At 33.9% G+C, this 20,051-nt stretch overlaps 1 protein-coding gene across 6 annotated transcripts in view; it reads left to right on the top strand.

Moving 5' to 3' along the window:
- ATM (ATM serine/threonine kinase) overlaps nucleotides 1-20,051 on the top strand; it is a 125,271-nt gene that overhangs the window by 48,762 nt on the left and 56,458 nt on the right. For 5 of the 6 annotated variants that reach the window (XM_039883165.1, XM_039883162.1, XM_039883163.1 and 2 more), the window contains 9 exons: nucleotides 570-744; nucleotides 1,291-1,455; nucleotides 2,242-2,374; nucleotides 3,691-3,786; nucleotides 4,632-4,803; nucleotides 7,446-7,587; nucleotides 8,524-8,700; nucleotides 10,434-10,611; nucleotides 18,843-18,930. In XM_039883165.1, coding sequence (XP_039739099.1) covers nucleotides 570-744; nucleotides 1,291-1,455; nucleotides 2,242-2,374; nucleotides 3,691-3,786; nucleotides 4,632-4,803; nucleotides 7,446-7,587; nucleotides 8,524-8,700; nucleotides 10,434-10,611; nucleotides 18,843-18,930 — 1,326 coding nt within the window. The remainder of the gene's footprint in view (nucleotides 1-569; nucleotides 745-1,290; nucleotides 1,456-2,241; nucleotides 2,375-3,690; nucleotides 3,787-4,631; nucleotides 4,804-7,445; nucleotides 7,588-8,523; nucleotides 8,701-10,433; nucleotides 10,612-18,842; nucleotides 18,931-20,051) is intronic. The other variant, XM_039883166.1, reaches the window with a different exon arrangement.

Consider the following 20,051-nt stretch of genomic DNA (forward strand, 5'->3'; position numbering starts at 1 on the left):
TTATATATATACACACACACACACACACACACACACACACACACACACACACATGTATATATATATGTATATATATTTCTTTGTTTATTGCAGCATTATTCGCAATAGCTGAGATATACAAACAGCCTAAGTATCCATCAATAGATGAATGGATAATAAAGATGTACAAATATACAATAGAATATTATTCAGCATAAAAAAATGAAATCTTGTCTTTTGCGACAACATAGATGGACCTCAAGGGTGTTATATTAGTAAGTCAGACAGAGAAAGATAAATACCATATGATTTCATTTATATATGGAATCTAAAAAATAAAATAAGTGACCAACAAAACAAACAAATGAATAGTTCTGCTTGTTTTTAGTGTTTCTGTCAGGGGAGCTTATAGCTGTTTGCTCCGCCATTTTGCTGATGTCTCTTCTCCTCTTGGCTTTAAGGAATTAGATACGAAAGTGACTTTTATGTCAAGCCACATCAGAATTAGAACTGTCGAATAAAAATGACATTTGAATGAGTTTATATCACAGTAGTTTCCTACAACTTATACTTTATTTTTCCTATATTAGGCCTTCTCGTTTCATGGATGTATCATTACGTAGCTTCTCCCTTTGTTGTGACCTATTAAGCCGGGTTTGCCACACAGCAGTAACTTATTCTAAGGATGCTTTAGAAAATCACCTTCATGTTATTGTTGGTACACTTATACCCCTTGTGGATGATCAGATGGAGGTTCAGGAACAGGTAATTTTGTATATCATCTTCAAAATGATATTTGAAATACATTGATAAAGTATTCTTGGATTGAGCTGAGTGTTTTATGTTTATTTAGTGTAATTAGTAATTTTAATGAAAATATTCCTTAAAAATAGTTGGAAAAACATTCTCAATGAGTTAATTTTTATAAACATTTAATTATAGAACATCTAGTAATTTTGATCTAGTAAATAATCCGATAGTTTGTCTTCTCATGCTGACGTGTAGTCAAAGCTAGGGACAGTAGTTCACACCACTACGGTGGTGTGTAGGATATTACTTATATAAAATGTTGCAGTAATAGTGGCATTTTTATACCTCAGTGCCCATCCAGTAGTAGTACTTTAACTATTCGATAAATTATTTCAAAGCACAGAAACAGTAATAGTTGAGTACCGTAGAAGTAATTAAAACATTTTGTCTGAACTAGATTAGTAGAGTTTTTATCGGTTATTACAGTAGTTCGGTTGTTTTACTTTAAAATATAATTAAGCCATACCTCCCCCTTTTTTTTCCTTTTTAAATTATGTTTAGGTATTGGACTTGTTGAAATACTTAGTGATAGATAACAAGGATAACGAAAACCTCTATATCACGATTAAACTTTTAGATCCTTTTCCTGACCGTGTTGTCTTTAAAGATTTGCGTATTACTCAGCAGAAAATCAAATATAGTAGAGGACCCTTTTCACTCTTGGAGGTAATAATTATTCCATTATCTTACTATGTTATATTAGAGATGATAGGCAGAAGTACTTTTTGAAAGCCTCTAATGCTCTGAAAGTAAAAAATTGAATCTTTTAAATTCAATTTAAAAATAGATAAAAAAATAACATAAGATCTACTCCTCTCTTACCAAATAAAAAACTCAATGTATCCTCTTGCATTATAGTAAAAATATAAATATCAGAGTTTTTTTTGGTAAAGATCTGAATTTAAATATTGAAGAAATGTGATAAAAATGTGCTTGATTTTCATATGCATAAGATTCATTAATATTTCAGAATTACCATCTGATCCTTAGAGGGATCCTTAATGTTTGAATTAGAAATATTTAACTTTTTAAAGAGTTTTTCTTTAATTCTCTTTTAACCTTTATAACTTCAAAATTATGTTCAGGTATATTTTTCTTATAAATCTTATAATTTAAAAATCATCTATTTTTACTTCATATCAATATGAAAATATAGTTAAGTATATTAAGATGTAAAACCAGAGTTATGGTACTACATAAATAGAAACTTAAAGTTTTTCCTCTAATTGAGTATGCTATAACATTCTTAAAATCCAACTATGTAATCATGAGATTATTAGAATTTAAATTAAAACATTGTAGAATTTAAAATGGAAGAAGCAATTTAGTTTTACCTTGTTTGTTAGTAGTGGTATGAGTGAGTGTAAAAGGCATTTATTAATTTTTTTCTTTTAAGTTTTATTTAAAACATGTCAAAAGCAAGTTACATTTTTAACTAATTTTCTCTTTTAGGAAATTAACCATTTTCTCTCAGTAAGTGTTTGTGATGCACTTCCATTGACAAGGCTTGAAGGGTTGAAGGATCTTCGAAGACAACTAGAACTACATAAAGATCAAATGGTGGAGCTTATGAGAGCATCTCAGGGTACTAATTTTGATGACATGGGCTATTTGTACTTTATTTCTTTTTGAAAGAATCTTTTATAAATTCTTGCTCTTGGTTTAATTGTCATGGACTTAGTTAAGACTTTTATCATTTAGTTCAGAACTTCATCACTTCTCATTCAACCATAAAAGGCTTCCTAATGGGCTCCTCACCTTGAACTACTCCCATGTTATCTATCCTCTACATCTCTGCCAGAATGATTTCTCTAAACCCAGACATGATCATTTTATTCTAATGCTTAAAAAAATGTTCTCGTCCTACTGCCTAAAAGAAAAATTATTTTCTTGTAGCCATGCATGTAAGGAAATCTGTCTCTGCTTATGCTCCAACTTAATTTAAATAAATGTCTCATTTTAAATTATGTATGTAGTATATATGTGTATATGTGTGTTTGTGTTTTTACATATACACATATATGTATACATGTATCTAGCTTTATTTTACTTCAGAAAACATTCATTTTTATATTGATTTGATTCGAGTTTAGATTATTATAGTATTGTACTTAGGAGGACCCTTTTCTACTTACATTTTGATTTTCATCTTCCTTTTCCATTACATCTTCCTGTGCCCATTATTTTCATATTTCTATTGTGTTATTCTTATCCTCAGTACTTTTAAAAACTAATTTTGGTTTTAGCCATCTAAGCTCTTGCTGGTACATTTGTTCTGAGATATATATATGTGTAAAATATGAGTACCTCTATCTCTTATTTTCATGTATTTGGGTATTTTATTGGTTTAGATCCACCTTGTCCAATATAGCCACTACCTATTTGTAGCTGTTTAAGTGAATTAAAATGTAATAAAATTCAGAGTTCAGCTTCTTTATTGTGCTAGCACATGTCAAATTGTAAGTAGTAGCATGTGGCTAGTTGTTATCCCTGGACAACACAGATTATAGAATATTTCCATTGTTTGAGAAAGTTCTATTGGACAATGCTGGTCTAGACTAAATGCTAGAGATTAAAAAACCAATCATGCTTCTAGGGTTCCTTGTAGCTTAATGCTGAATGATTACTGTATTTCAGTTTGTGATTTTGCTAAGGTACTGACTTCTCTAATCACCTTTTTCTCTTTGTGTCTGCCAAATATTGCTGAAAATTTTTACATGGTTTTATTTCATAAGGAAGTTCAAATACATTCCCTTCATATTTTTCAAATGCTCATGATTTAAAACCTTTAAAAAAACTTAATAAAGTTTTCTAGTCAGATAATTTTAATATATAAGCATATTGTAAAGAAAGTGTTTTCTCCATTACAGTTTAAACTAATTTTTTAAAAACTGCTTCTAGGTAACCCGCAAGATGGCATAATGGTGAAGCTAGTTGTCAGCTTGTTGCAGTTATCCAAGATGGCAGTAAACCACACTGGTGAAAGAGAAGTTTTAGGTAAACTCTTTAGCTGGATGAATATGAGTTTTTATATTCCAGTGGTCATCTTTATAATATTTTCAAAATCAGTAAATCAGCAAAGTTGCAGGATGTATGGTCAACACACAAAATTCAGTAGAGTTTCTATACACCAGCAAAGAAAAATCAAAAAAGGAAATTCCATTTATAAATCCATTTATAATAGTATCTAAGAGAATTGAATACCTGGAGATAAATTTAATCAAGGAGATGAAAGACTAGTAGTACCTATTGTGTTTGTTAGAAGTGAGTCACTAAATACAGTCCACAGTCAAGTGAGAAAGGAATTAGGCTCTACCTTTTGAAAGGAGGACTATCAAAAAATTTGTAAATATATTTTAATAAATTCCACCATGACTGGGAAAGAGCTTAAATGAGTCCTCTGGCATACTGAAAACATTCTTTCTTTATCTGGGTAGTGATAATGTAGACGGGAAAAAAAAATGTGTGTGCACACGCATACACATGTGTATTTTTGAGTTTTCACTGACTGAACTGAGCATTCAGGGTTTGTGGACTTCATGTATTTAATACCTCAAAACATTTTTAAGTTTTAAAGTTGATGCTTTGATACAGTAGCTATATTTAGAGTTTCATCCTTTATCACCTGGATATGTTTTTATAGGGGAAATTACCTATTGCTTAAATGAATGATATGTAAAAGAAAGGATACAGTATTTTGTAGCTTTGATTTATTCAAAATCTTTGAGAAACACTTTACTCTTGGATGACAAAATGGAATTATATTTTTGAAATTGGAAAATTTCTGTTGTGTGTATGATCTCTTAGCTATAACTCAACTGATAAGGAATTTCTATATGTAGAGGCTGTTGGAAGCTGCTTGGGAGAAGTGGGTCCTATAGATTTCTCTACAATAGCTATACAGCATAGTAGAGATATATCTTATGCCAAGGCCCTTGAGTTATTTGAAGATAAAGAACTTCAGTGGACCCTCATAATGCTGACTTTCCTAAATAATACACTGACAGAAGATTGGTGAGTATTTAATGATACTTTGTTTATGATAGCACTTATTTAATCTGACATTCAAGGAGAATGATACCTCACATAAAATTTTTAATAGCTTTAATGTTTTTCTACATTGCCACACTTTTCCTTCAATCACAAGTTTTGTAATGAAAATCTTATTTTTATTCACACAGTTACTAAAATCTACTGTGTGCCATTTGATATAGTGATAAATACACCAGACAAGGTCTGTGTTAAATTGTAGTCAGAGTAGACTAGACAAATAATAAGAAAACTGCCAAGTAGTTCTATACACAATATTAAGATAGGGGAATGTATTGCGGAATACTTGGGGCATTTGTCAGGATCTAAGGTACTGTTGTCTTCTCAGCTAGACCACTTTGATCCTTTTAAAATAAGTCAGAGCAGAAATTTTATAAATCCAAATTTTTTAAGCTAATCAGACAGGTAGTTGTTTTTTCTTTTTACCTGTTTATTCCCTATGCAAAAGAAAATTGCAACAATTATTATTATAATTTCAGCTTGTTGGTTATGAGATTACTTTTGTTTTTCTTTTTTGCCCCTTTGCTCCTATCCTCATTTATATATGTTTGTTTGTTTGTTTATGATATATTTAAGCACCTGATGGCTGTTTGAGGGGGGCGGGTTTGAAAGGGTTTTTGCCCACAACTAGGCATCCTTCTAAGTTAAATAGGTGTTTCGCATCTGTTTTCCTGCAGCTCACCCCCTTCTCTTTGGGAATAAATGGTTAGCAATAATGTATACCTGCCATGTTTTCATTGTTGATTTAATGGACTTGTATTTTTTTCTCTTTTGTTGTTACAATAAAAATGCTAGCATGGTTTTATCTCCAAACGTTCTATTATAAAAATTTTTGAATGTACAGTAAAGTTGAAAGAATTTCACAGTAATACCCATATATTTACCACTTAGATTCTACCTAGATTTTATCATCAGTATTTTCCTACTATCCTTGCTTTGTCATATCTAGCCATCCTTCTGTCCATTTATTAATCTATCTCATTTTTAAAATGTGTAATTGGCACAGTTTTCGAAGACTTTTTTCATAGAAAATTTGCAAGCATTAAATGTTTCATTAAATGTTTCAAATGTTTCACAGTAATTTGCAGTTGGTTTTTCTGAAAAAGGTGTACACAGATAGTACTTGAACTTGAGAGTCATAAGGAACAGGTACAGTTTGTCGTTCCTATCTTTTTGTAGGAGGAAAAAAATCATTTCATGTTTAAGAGGCATCAGGTTTATAGAAGCAATGTTGACCGAGGAATTTCCAGAATACTTGGTCATGGAAGGCTTTGGCTGAGGAAATGTCATCTAGCTGAACTGAGTGATAAGGAATCAGCTGTAAGATCATTAGGGATCAGACATTACAGACAGGGAATATCTAGAGTAGAAATAAGTTTGGTGTCTTTAAGGAATAGAAAGAAGCCTGGTGTGGAACAAGATGGTATGAAATGAAATGAGAAAGGTAAGACTGATTCTGATGAAGAAATTTGGATTTTATTTGAAATATACAAGGAAGCCATGGAATTTAAAGCAGAGTAGTGTCGTAATACTACTTACATTTTTACTCAAGTTTACTGAAAGAATATTAGAAATCTTTTTATAATTTTGGCTTTGGTGTAAAAGAATTTTATAGATATAAACTTTCCTAATAAATGTAAAATTTTCTAATATATTTATTGGCTTTTATGTGGCAAATGGATTGTGATGGGGGCAAAAGCAGAAACAGGAAGCCTGATTATGAAGCTGTTAGAGTAGTCCAGAGGAGAAATGATGGTGACTTGGTTTAGGATGGTGGTAATATATAGATAGATGGAAAATGGATGGAACCAGGGTGTGTTTTTAATATGTAGCCAACAGAACTTGCTGGTTAATTAAATATGGAGGAGTGAGGGAAATAGGAGTAAAGGATGAATCTAAATTTGTTTATGTTTCTATGTCTTAAATTGAGAAACCTAAAAGACATTAGATCTTTACTCGAAAGTTCATCATCAGTTACAGTATCAGGCTTTACGACATTTTTTTGTCAGCTGTCATATTTTCAGTACTCTTGTATTGCAGCCCTCCTTTTCCTAGTTTTTTGCAGGAGACGCTTAAGTGTTTTAGTAGGTGTTTTAGATGACTAAATTAATGATTCTCAACTAGCTTCTGGTCATAATAACTACTTTTTGATTAAAATTGTTCTAGACAATAATTTTATCATTTGGAGGGAAATATCATTCTACCTTACCCCAAATTATTTGTATTTCTTAGAGAAAATATTATCAAAATATTATGTTCTCAGGTGGATTACTATTCTATCATTCTCATTACTCATTTTTTTGTCAATTCTTTTTACTTATTATGAGTTCTTTTAATTTTTAGTAGTCATTATATAAACTTTATTGTATTGAATGAAGGGGATTGCTAGTGCAGTGATTAGAAACTCAAATTTACTGAAAGAATATTAAAATCTTTTTGTATTTTGGCTTTGGTGTAAAAGAATTTTATAAATATAAAATTTCCTAATTAAAATTTTCTAATATATATTTTGATTTTAATTTTTTTCATTGGCGGTTGCTTAACATTTATCACGATTAATTAATAGTTGATATACTTTATAGGCATTTGAATTATATGTTTTTCAGTGTCAAAGTGCGATCAGCTGCTGTTACCTGTTTGAAAAACATTTTAGCCACAAAGACTGGACATAGTTTCTGGGAGATTTACAAGACAACAGCTGATCCCATGCTCATCTATCTACAGCCTTTTAGAACATCGAGAAAAAAGGTCTCTCAATAAGCATTTATTTATGGAATATCCACTATTTTAGAACAGTTCTATTTGCTGTGGTATAAGAATATCACATTGCTTAAATAGTATTATACTAACATTTAACCTTTTTTAGAAATAATTCCAACTGTATTTCTTGAATCCAAGGGATTTGTATTTTTAATTCTGGCAGTGTAGAACAGCTGAGATAGGTAGCCTAGAGAAGTGATGATTGGTTTGGGAAATAGGAGGAGTTCTTAATGACAGGCCTTTTTTCTGAGTAGAAAACCCTGACTTTGATCCTATAAAAGCTATCGATCCTGGGTATGGTTTATAGGTATAGTAATCAACAAGCAAGTATTTATTTCTATAGCAAGTTTAAGTATCATAGCCACGTAGTGAAATTATAAGATGACCTATAAATTTCTCCCTTTTACCATGCTATCATAACAAGGTTTCAACAAAAGTACTCTGTGAATGATGTTTAAGAACTCTTATTTCCCCTTTAGTCTAAGCATTCCTGTTTATTATTTTCCTTTCATAGAGTGACTGAGAAATGTACTATTGAGGTTTTATCAGTTTAATTTCAGGGCATATACTCATCATTGAAATAGTAACATAAGACAGATGAGGCAGAGAGTTTGTGATTCCTGTATTATACTAGTAGTGAGTTGAGATTAGAACTCAAGTTTTCTGCTGTCTAGACCAGTTAGTTTTTGTGATACCACTCTGCCTCATATAAACATAAATGTATTTTAAATTTGTATGGTGACCATTGCCTCCAGATTTAGTTTTAACTAGATTTAGTTTGATTTGGAAACAGATTTGTTTGTCTAGATATTTGTTTTGCATAGAAAGGGCAAAATGTATTTCAGATTACCTTATTTTATTTACATTTCCTGATCACTTCCTTTCTAGTTTTTTTTTTTTTTTATTTTATTTTTTTCTTTGTAGTTTTTAGAAGTACCCAGACTTGACAAAGAAAGCCTTTTGGAAGGCTTGGATGATTCAAGCCTGTGGATTCCTCAAAGTGAAAATCATGATGTTTGGATAAAAACACTGACTTGTGCAATTTTGGATAGTGGAGGCACAAAAAGTGAAATTCTGCAATTATTAAAGCCAATGTGTGAGGTAAGAAGATTAATTGGTTTGACTTAATCCCTTTCTACCTTTGCTTTTATCATTTGAGTTTTCTCCTAATAGTTTTCTATTTTCTTTTTTTTCTTTATTTTTGCTTGTCCCATGTCATTTGGCTTCTGTGTACATTTGTGGCCTTTATGTCTAGAAAGTGTGCTGTAGTACAGTTCATCATTTTCATGCAATATTACCTACACTCAGCTGTTGGGAAACCATCAAACAGGGCATCTTTATTTAGCCATAACTTTATGCAGCAGGTTTCAGCTGTGGGGTACTTACATACTGGATGAGTTCTAAAGGGTGTCGAGTAATTTGTTACTAATGATAGTTAAAATACTGATTACTGTAAATATTTATATTAACTAAAACTCTGCTCTTTGTTTACTTCTAATAAAGTCATTGTCATTTACTTTCCTTCATGTGCTTTCTTGAGTGAGAAAAAGGGATGGGGGGGTTGTAGTTAGCATTGCTTTTTTATTTTGAAGGTACAGTACAATATATTTCAATAGAGAATAAAGGTATGTACCAAATCAAACAAAAAGTTTAAACGCTTTTATCAAATGTGTAATCCAAAACAGCACAATATGATGATGCTCTAAGACTGAAAGCTAACCTAATTTATAGTACTGCCAAGCATGATTCAACAGATGCTCTAAGACTGAAAGCTAACCTAATTTATAGTACTGTCAAGCATGATTCAACAGAAAACAAAATATCTGACTAGGTCAAACATCAACCAGCGACAAATAACTGATAGGGAGGTGAATATTTCCATAAAGTGCACTCATTGAAAGCAGTTTAAAAAGGATTCCTTGTTTCTTACAGAAAAGATGTTGACAGAGAATAAATTATCATACTCTGCATTACTTCATGTACCAGGTCAGCAGAGTTGGGGACACACACACACACACACACACACACACACACACACACCCTCATTTCTTGGTGAATAAATGTAAGATTTTTATAAAATTCTGACCTTGTGCCGGAGTGTAAATATTCCAAATATACGTTTATATGCACCCCAATTCCTTGTTCCTTAAATTCCCTATTTCCAAAACTGACTTTTTGACTTGTCTTTAGTTAAAAAAGGAAAGAGTATTCAATTGGTAATCTACAATCTGCCTTATATGTGTGGTATATGATGAGTATATGAAGATAGTATGTTGGCAAAAATAAGATAAGTACCAAACATATTAAAGCACTTTTCTACACTTGGAGTATAACACAAATCAATACCCAAATGTATACCCACAAATTGGGGTTTATTAAAAAATGAACATGGCTGTTGTAGCTCTTCACTGGGTATAGAAAATGTGCAAAAATCAAATTTTCAGCTTTTCTTACAAATTTTGACCCCCATTTTCATTATATCAAATTACAGAACTTCTGTTAACAGTAATGCTTTTCAGCTATGAAATGTTATTTATAATAATGACATAATAAATTTAATTGTAATCAGAATGCTATTTCATTATATGCAAATGGCCTAGACTAGAACTGAATAATTACATTGTAACTAACACATACGTTTTATATAGGTATTCTAGATTTGATTTTTTTTTTAAACACTGCGGTATATGTTTTTTGAATGTTTTTTAGCAGTATGCTGGGTTTATAACATTCATCTATCATTTTTTAAAAATGATGTCAGCAACGGGATGAAACTTCAAGTAAAATTTATTTTTTAACTTAAACTATTGACTGGATGTCTTTGTGTGTTCTAGGTGAAAACTGACTTTTGTCAGGCTGTGCTTCCATACTTGATTCATGATATTTTACTTGAAGATACAAATGAATCATGGAAAAATTTGCTTTCTACACACATTCAGGGATTTTTCAGTAACTGTTTCAGACACTCTTCACAAACGAGCCGGTCCACAACCCCTGCAAATTTGGATTCAGGTATTCTATTAAATTTCTCACATTTATACTGTTAACTTTTCAGTTATAGAGAAAGATAGATTGACTCTCATCAAGATGCTTTGTTAGGCTTAATTCCATAACCTCTAAACATCTATTTCTTCATCTGTAGAATGGTGATAAATGTAGCAAGTTTTCAGTGAGATAATGTATGTAAAGCACCTAGGATAATACTTGGTGGATAGTACATTCTTAGTAAATTTGGCTAATAATAATGGAGAAGCTAATCGAGCATTCAGTATGTGTCGAGCACTGTGCTTAGCACTGGCAAAATAGATGTGAACAAGACACACCCTATATTCTAGCAATGGAAAAGGCAGACAAATAATTGCAACCAAATATTATAGGTACTATGTTGGAGGTATGGTGGAATTTTCATATTAAAGCTCTGGCCAACTCATTTTTTAAAAGTAATTTTTATATTACAAAATCATTTATTGTGGAAAATACATAAAAATCAGCATAAGTTTAAAAAGTTACCCATAATCTTATGATCTAGAGTAATGACAGTTAACATTTGGTATGTATCCTTCCAGTTTTTAAAACAAAAATTGAATTAAACTTTATTTATTCTTATAAACTACTTTTCATTCCATGTTCTATAAGTATTTCCCATGCTAAGAGCTTATAGCAGGAGAAATTCCACCAGGAATTAGGTACACATTATACAAATATGCATACTTGAGAGCTCATTATGGATCACTTTTTCAAACTTAAATTTAAAAAAATTCCTATTGTCTTAATTGAAAATTTAAACTTTACATCTAAAATTCTGTTATCGAAATGGAAAGTAAATATATAGATTTCCATCAAAAGGTTTATCTTTTTTTTTATTAAGTTTATTGGGATGACATTGCTTAATATAATCATATAATTTTTAGGTGTACATTATCATCTGACATCTGTATATTCTATTGTGTGTTCACCACCCAAAGTCCAGTTTCCTTTAGCTACCATATATTGATCCCCTTTACCCACTTCATCCGCCCCCTACCCCATCCCCCCACCCTCTTTCTGTATTTGACCCCTTTACCCCATCTACCTGCCCTCTCCTCTCCCACCCCACTAGTAACCACTAATCTATAGTCCTCTGGTAACCACTAGTCTATAGTCCATGTCCATGAGTCTCTTTGTCCTGTCATTTGTTGCTTTTAGGTTTATATCCCACATATGTGATATCATGTGATTTTCAACTTTTTCTGTCTAGCTTATTTCACTTAGCATGATTATCTCATGTTCCATCCATGTTGTCACAAATGGCAGTATTTCCTCTCTTCTTATAGCTGAGTAATATGCCATTGTATATATGTACCACAGCTTCTTTATCCAGTCATCTATCGTAGGACACATCGCTTCCTTCCACGTCCTGGCCACTGTGAATAATGCTGCTATGAACATCAGTGTGCAAATATCTTTATATATATGAGTTTTCAAGTATTTGGAGTAAATACCCACTAGAGAGATTGCTGGATCATATGGTAGATCAATTCTTAATTTTTTGAGAAACCTCCATACTGTTTTCCATAGTGGCTGTACCAATTTGCAGTCCTACTAGCAGTGTATGAGGGTTCCTATTTCTCCACACCCTCTCCAGCATTTGTTATTGCTTGTCCTATTGATTATAGTCATTCTAACAGGTGTGAGATGGTATCTCATCGTGGTTTTGATTTGCATTTCCTTAACAGCTAGCAGTGTTGAGCATCTTTTCATATATTTGTTGACCATTTGTATGTCCTCTAAGGAGAAGTATCTGTTCAGGTCTTCTGCCCATTTTTTGATTGGATCATTTGTTTTTTGTCATTATTGAGTTGTATGATTTCTTTGTATATTTTGGATATTAGGCACTTATCGGAGGTGTTGCTTGCAAATATATTTTTTCATTCGATAGTTGTCTCTTTACCTTCTTGACGGTTTTTTGTTTGATGTAGTCCCATTCATTTATTTTTGCCTTTACTTCCCTTGCCTTTGAGTTCAAATTCATAAAATCCTCTTTAAGTCCAAGGTTCTTGAGTTTAGTTCCTATGCTTTCGTCTATGCATTTTTTTGTTTCAGGTCTTATATTCAGGTCTTTAATCCATTTTGAGTTAATTTTGGTGTGTGGTGATAGACAACAGTCTAGTTTCATTGTTTTGCAGGTGGCTTTCCAGTTTTCTCAGCACCATTTATTGAAGACGCTTTCCTTTCTTCACTGTACATTTTTGGCTTTTATGTCAAAAATCATTTGCCCATATAAATATGGGTTTACTTCCGGACTCTTGATTCTGTTCCACCGGTCCATGTGTCTGTTTTCCTGCCAGTACCATGCCGTTTTGATTACTGTCACTTTGTAGCATAATTTGAAGTCGGGCAGAGTGATGTCTTGTTCTTTTTTCTCAAGATCGCTTTGGCAATTTGGGGTTATACAAATCTGATGATTTTTTGTTCTACTTCTTTAAAAAATGCTGATGGGATTTTGATGGGGATTGCATTAAATCTATATAAATTTGATGATCTTTTGTTGTATATCTTTAAAATTTTGATGGGGAATTCATTAAACCTGTGTAATGCTTTAGTTGATATGGTCATTTTAACTACGTTGATTCTTCCAATCCAAGAACACGGAATATGTTTCCAATTCTTCATATCTTCTTTGATTTCTTTTAATAGGGTCTTGTAGTTTTCATCATATTAGTCCTTCACATGTTTCGTTAAATTTATTCCTAGGTATTTTATTCTTTTTGTTGCAATTGAGAAATGAATTTTTCTTTCAACTTCTTTTTCTTTCACTTCATTGTTAGAGTATAGGAACGCTATGGGTTTCTGAACATTGATTTTATATCCAGAAACTTTACTGTATTTCTTTATTGTTTCCAGTAGTGTTCTTGTGGATTCTTTACGGTTTTCTATACAGAGAATCATGTCATCCACAAATAGTGACAGTTTGACTTCTTCACTTCCTATCTGGATGCCCGTTATATCTTCCTCTTGCCTAATTGCTCTCGCTAGGACCTCCAGTGTTATATTGAATAAGAGTGGCGATAGTGGACAGCTTTGCCTTGTTCCTGATCTTGGAAGATTTTTAGTTTTTCACCATTAAGTATAATGTTGGCTGAGAGTTTGTCATATATGACCTTTATTATGTTAAGGTACTTTCCTTCTATACCGATTTTGTGTTTCGATCATAAATGGATGCTGTATCTTATTGAAGACTTTTTCTGTATCTATTGATATGATCATATGATTCTTATTTTTTAATTTGTTTATGTGGTATATCACATTAATCAATTTGCTTATGTTGAACCATCCTTGTGCCCCTGGGATGAAGCCCACTTGATTGTGGTGTATAATCTTTTTAATATGTTGCTGTATTTGGTTCGCTAGTATCTTATTTAGGATGTTTGCATCTGTGTTCATGAGATATTGGTCTGTAGTTTTTTTCTTCTGTGATATCCTTACCAGGATTTGGTATCAGAGTAATATTGGCTTCATAAAATGAGTTGGGAAGTATTGCCTCCTCTTCGATTTTTTGGAAGAGTTTGAGGAGAATAAGTATTAAACCTTCTTTGAATGTTTGGTAGAATTCACTGGTGAAGCCATCTGGTCCTGGACTTTGACTTTTTGGTAGGTTTTTGATGATTGTTTCAATTTCCATGCTGCTGATTGGTCTATTTAGATTTTCCAGTTCTTCTTGATTCAGTCTAGGAAGGTTGTATTTTTCTAAGTACTGGTCCATTTCCTCTAGGTTATTAAATTGAGTATTATATACTTTTTCATAGTATTCCTGTATGACCCTTTGTATTTCTGCGATGTCAGGCATAATTTCCCCTCTTTCATCCCTGATTTTGTTTATTTGTGTCCTTTCTCTTTTTTCCTTAGTGAGTCTAGCCAGGAGTTTGTCAATTTTATTAACCTTCACAAAGAACCAGCCCTTTGTTGCATTTATTTTTTCTATTGTTCTTTTGTTTTCAATTTCATTTATTTCTGCTCTAATTTTGATGCTTTCTTTCCTTCTGCTGACTTTAGGCTTCATTTGTTCTTCCTTTTCTAGTTTTTAAAGATGAAGCGTTAAGTTGTTTATTTGGGCTCGTTTTTGTTTTTGGAGGTAGACCTATAATGATATGAACTTTCCTCTTATGACCGCTTCTGCCGTGTTCCAAAATTTTTGATATGTTGTACTAGGATTATCATTTGTTTCTATGTATCTCTTGATCTCTGTTTTTATTTCTTCTCTGACCCAGTCATTTTTCAGTAGCATGTTGTTTAATCTCCAAGTATTTGTGGTTTTTTCCACTTCCTTTTTACAGTTGATCTCTAGTTTCAAAGCATTATGATCAGAGAATACGGTTGGTATGATTTCACCCTCTTATATTTGTTGAGGTTATCTCTGTGTCCCAGTACGTGGTCAATCCTTGAGAGTGTTCCATGTGCACTAGAGAAGAATGTATAAGCAACTGTTTTGGGATAGAAGGCTCTGTAAATATCAATTATGTCCAGTTAGACTGAAGTGTCATTTAAGGATGTTATTTCCTTATTGATTTTCTGTTTGGATGCTCTGTCTATATCCCACCAGTGGAGTATTTAGGTCTCCTACTACAATGGTGTTTTGGTCTGTTTCTCCCTTTAGTTCTGTTAGTAATTGCTTCACATATTTCAGGGCTCCCTCATTGGGAGTATAGATATTAATAATAAGTGTTATGTCTTCTTGGTGCATGATTCCCTTTATCATTATGAAGTGTCCCTCAGTATCTTTCTTTACCTATTTTATTTTGAAGTCTATTTCATCCGATATTAGTACTGCTACTCCCGCTTTTCTCTGAATGCCGTTTGCTTGAAATATCATTTTCCACCCTTTTACTTTGAGTCTATATTTGTCTTTGGAGCTGAGATGTGTCTCCTGGATGCAGCAATGGTTGGGTTTTGTTTTTTGATCCAATCTGCAACTGTGTGCCTTTTTTTGATGAGTTCAGTCCATTTACATTTAGGGTGTTATTGAAATATGAAGTCTTCTTATAGCCATTTTATCTTTTGCTTTCTGGTAGCTTGGTGTTTCCATTGCTTCCTTGTCCTTGTGTTTCTGTTTTCTTTATTTCAGTTGGCTTTTGTGGGTTTTGCCTCTGGTTCTTCTTGTTTCATGTTATATATTTCAGTTCTGAATATTCTGTGTGTAGTTACCATTATGAATATGTAAAGTATAGTTATATTATATAGTAGTCTATTTTCTTTTGTGCGTGCCTTATCTCCATTCCCCTTTGCAAATTTGGATCTTTGAATCCTCCCCTTTTTAGCCATTGTTGTCTCAATTTGTCCCTATGTATGCTGAGCGTTCATTACTATCTTGTTATAGCAATTCTCTTCTTATTATTTAAGCTATAATGCCCTCCTCTTAATAAGGATTGCACTCCTCTGATTCTATTTGTCTGATAGTCACTGTACTATCATTTTGCATTTTTGTTGTTATTTTGTTTTAGGTGAACTGACCCCTTTCAGTATTTCCTCTAGTGCAGGCCTCGTAGTGGAGAATTCCCTCAATTTTCATATATCTGGAAAGGTCTTGATTTCTCCTTCATATCTAAGGGAGAGCTTAGCTGGATACATTATTCTAGGCAAGCAATTCCTTCACTTAATAGTTTAAATATTTGATTCCATTCCTTTCTGGCTTGTAAGGTCTGTGCTGAGAAGTCCGATGATAACCTAATGGGTTTTCCTTTATACGTTGCCACTTGTCCCTGGCTGCCTTGACAATTCTATCTTTGTCGTTGATTTTTGATAACTTTAATACAGTGTGTCTTGGTGAAGGCCTTTTTGGGTTGAGATAATTGGGTGTTCTGTTGACTTCTTAAATTCTAAGCTCCAGCTCATCATTCCTTAGATTTGTCTGAAAACGCTTTCTAGTCTCTGCTCCTTTTCTTCTCCTTCGTTAATGCCTATTATTCTTATGTTTCCTCTCCTGATGGTATTAACTAATTCTTATATTTCTCTTTCATTATTCTTCATTTTTCGGTTTCTGTCTTCTTCCAATTTTTTTCTAGATTTCTGTCTTCGATATCACTGATCCTTTACTGCATTTGGTCGACTGTTTCCCAGGTTTGCTATTTCATTTTTCAACTCTTGCAGTTTGTTCTTCATCTCTAGAATATCTGTTCTGTTCTTCTTGAGGGTCTCAATCTCTTTGTTCTGCTCATCTAGTTGTTTTTTTAATATCTGAAATTGTTGATACGAAAAATCTCATTGAGTTTTTTCAGAAGTACCATCCTGAAGTCTTTGTCATTTAAGTCGCATATTTCTATGTCTGTAAGCTTATTTTCTGGAGGTTTTTTCTCTTTCTTTCTGAGTTGCGTTGTCACCTTGGTTGTTCATGGTGTTTAATGGACTCTTTCTGCACCTGGGCATTAATGGAAGTGTATTCTCTTGTTTTTTCCAGAAAGAAGATTTATTAAATAAAGGTCTCTCTTTAGCCTGCTGCAAAGAAGGGACTCTTCTTTGGGTTTCCAGTAGGTGGCGTCTAAGCCTCTTGGATCCCTAGCAGTTAGGGTAGCGTTTGCTCAGATTCCCCTGTGGCTGGGTCTGGGAAAGTATGGGGAGAGGGGCCCTCTAGGTCAGGGGTCGAGAGTTGGGGGCTGCGGTTCAGCCTCCGTTTTGCAACCTTGCCAGCAAAAATCAACTATTGTTCCTCTCTGGTCTTGCCCCACTTCTCTGCTTTCTGCCCTGATGACTGCGGCCTACAGCCTGCCGGGCACAGCATACAGCTTTCCAAGGCAGAGCTGTTCAGGGAGCTCCTGGCAGGAACTTGAGCTTCTTCTCCCCTCCCCCTCCTCATGCAGGTTGCTCCAGAGGCTGTGAGAGGTAGCTTCAGTCTCAGCAGCATTTGTTCAGATTCCCCTGGGGCTCCATGGTGATCCATCTCAGAAGCATGGGTTGAGGGGCCCTCTGGATTAGGGGTTGGGGGCTGCGGCTCATTCTAGTTTTTGCAACCAGGGCTGGTAAAAATCAGCTGTTGTTTCTCTTCGGCCTTGCCACGCTTCTCCACTTTCTGCCCTGATGACTGGGCCTTCCGGAAGCTCCAGCACTTCCAGGTAGGGTTGTTCAGGAATATCGCTGCGCCTCCACCCCTCCCTCTCCTCCTACAGGGAGCTGAGGCGGCTGCTCAAGGCAGCTTCTTTATTACTCGCAGTCCTCCGCCCGACACCCAGGGTTCTGACCTGTGGTAGCTCTTATGTGCAGATCCCATGCTGAGACGTGTTGGTGTGCAGTTTTGGTGTTTTTTGTTGAGTTTTAGATGTTCAGCATATTGTTGTTCCAAGGGGAGAGATCTAGGGACTTCTCTCACTCCACCATGCTTTCACCCCTGTTTCAGGTTTATCTTTTCTGATGTCTGTTAGACTCACTGCCTTCACTCGAATCTCTCATGTGCATCTCACATTTAACTCTCTGTAGGTACACTTACCATCGTTATCCTCTTCCCCCAGCCTACTTTTCTTAATGTATACCTCTCTTCAATGAATGGCTTAGCAGTTGCCCAAGCCATATTCTTTGTCACATGTCTCATCTGATTACCAAATCCTGCTGATTCTGTGCTATAAATAACTTTAGTTCATCTATTTTTCTCTGTCTCTGGTGTCCTTACTGCTTTACAGCTCTATAGTTCAACAGTACTGAAATTCTTTCAGTAAATTCTCCAAGTGCTTTCTTGTCCCAGCCATCTTAGATACTATTCACGATTGCCCAGAACACTACTCCTTTCCTCTTCTACTGCCTGACCATTACTCTTTCATCAGATCTCACTCATTCAGTGAAACTTTTCTTGTTCAGATTGTGTTCCTTTCTATACTCCTCTACGATCTTCTAAACGTTACCTGTCATAACACTTACACACTGTGTTAATGGTCTCTCAGGCTAGTCAGTGAGTCCCTAGGTGGATAGAAATAGTCTGGCTTATTTATTGATGTATACTGCACCTAGTACATAAAAGATCCTAGGTAAATATTTATTGAATCAATGAATTAGTCCTTTTCAGAAATAAAATAAGTAATTTCTCAGTTTTATTAAGTGTAATAGTATCCTTTAAAAGAAAAATGCCATTAAGTTCCATTTATCAAGTCATACTCATTAGGAATCAATTTTGTGCTAGGTACTGCCCACCAAAACCTTTTATAGTGTAGAGGGAGGGAGACAAAATGAAGAAAGTGCTTAAGCAAGTTTGCCTAGGACTGAAAGGAGATATCTTTGTTTGTCAGAGTCAGAGCACTTTTCCCGATGTTATTTGGATAAAAAATCACAAAGAACAATGCTTGCTGTTGTGGACTACATGAGGAGACAAAAGAGGTAATGTAATGAGTATTACTTCTTTGGAAATGTAACTTGTTACTGTTGACTACACTATAAATTTTAACATGATTATTTGAGGTGATGCAGCTGCAAGGTGCTGTATTTAATTTACATGGTGCTTATATCTCCTTGTAATAATCCATGTTCAAGGTAGTGCTTTTGGTTAAATCAGTGTTGAGAACTCTAGATTCGAGTCCTAACTGTACCAGTAACAGTGTTATCTTTGCTGAATTATGCAACCTTTTGAGGCTTTAATTTGTTTCATCTTCAAGGGGATGGGAAAGGAGTAAGTTATTTTCCAGGTTACTTTTAGCTGTATTACTTCTCTTTTAACTTTTCTCTTTACTTTTAGCTCATAGAAGTAACTACAGTTATGTAAAAGTCTCCTTTACGTACCTTTATTGTAAGATATGAGTTTCTTTTGTTGACTGAAAAACTATTGACTTAGGTGTTTTGTCACCAAAAAAGATCTATTCAGTGAAAAAGAAAGGGTTGCAACCCGGTGCATGCAGACATGGCAAGCCCTGAGCACACATTGCACGGCTGCCAAGATGGAGAGGTATTTATAGAAAGGAAAAAGGAAGTTAAGGAGATGGGTAGTTACAACCATAGAGCTTTATTCTAAGCATAGAGCTCTTCCTATAGGGTTCTTCTGATGCGATAGAGTGGGAAAATTCTTCCCATAAGCCCTAAATTAGCAGTCAATGTAGGAATTGCTAGAGCTTATGGTCTGGCTGATCTAGACTGCTCCAGAGTTGATCAGAACTTTGAAGAAACAATGTAGTAGGCCTATAACTTAAGCAGGTAGGAATTGATGTCTCATGGTGGATATGATGGCAGTGGCAGTAGTTGATAAAGAATGGGAGGAATAGGTGGAAGAAAAAGGAAAAGTTGTTTAACGCATTTACATTTTAAAAAGTTAATTCCTCTGTATCCTGCTCCTACTGTTCTACTCCATTTTTAGAAAAAGAAGTGTTAAGCCTTTCAGTGTCTTTGTTTCTGATTAGAAAGTTACTGATTCACCTTATTGTTTTGTAACATCGTCATCTGAGAAAGCCCATAAAAAGCTTTAACTACAGCTGGAAGCATCTCTTTTCTTTGGTGTTGAGAGGCAGTTT

Source organism: Pteropus medius, unplaced genomic scaffold (genome assembly GCF_902729225.1).
Source record: "Pteropus medius unplaced genomic scaffold, Ma_sr-lr_union100, whole genome shotgun sequence".
Lineage (NCBI taxonomy): Eukaryota > Metazoa > Chordata > Mammalia > Chiroptera > Pteropodidae > Pteropus > Pteropus medius.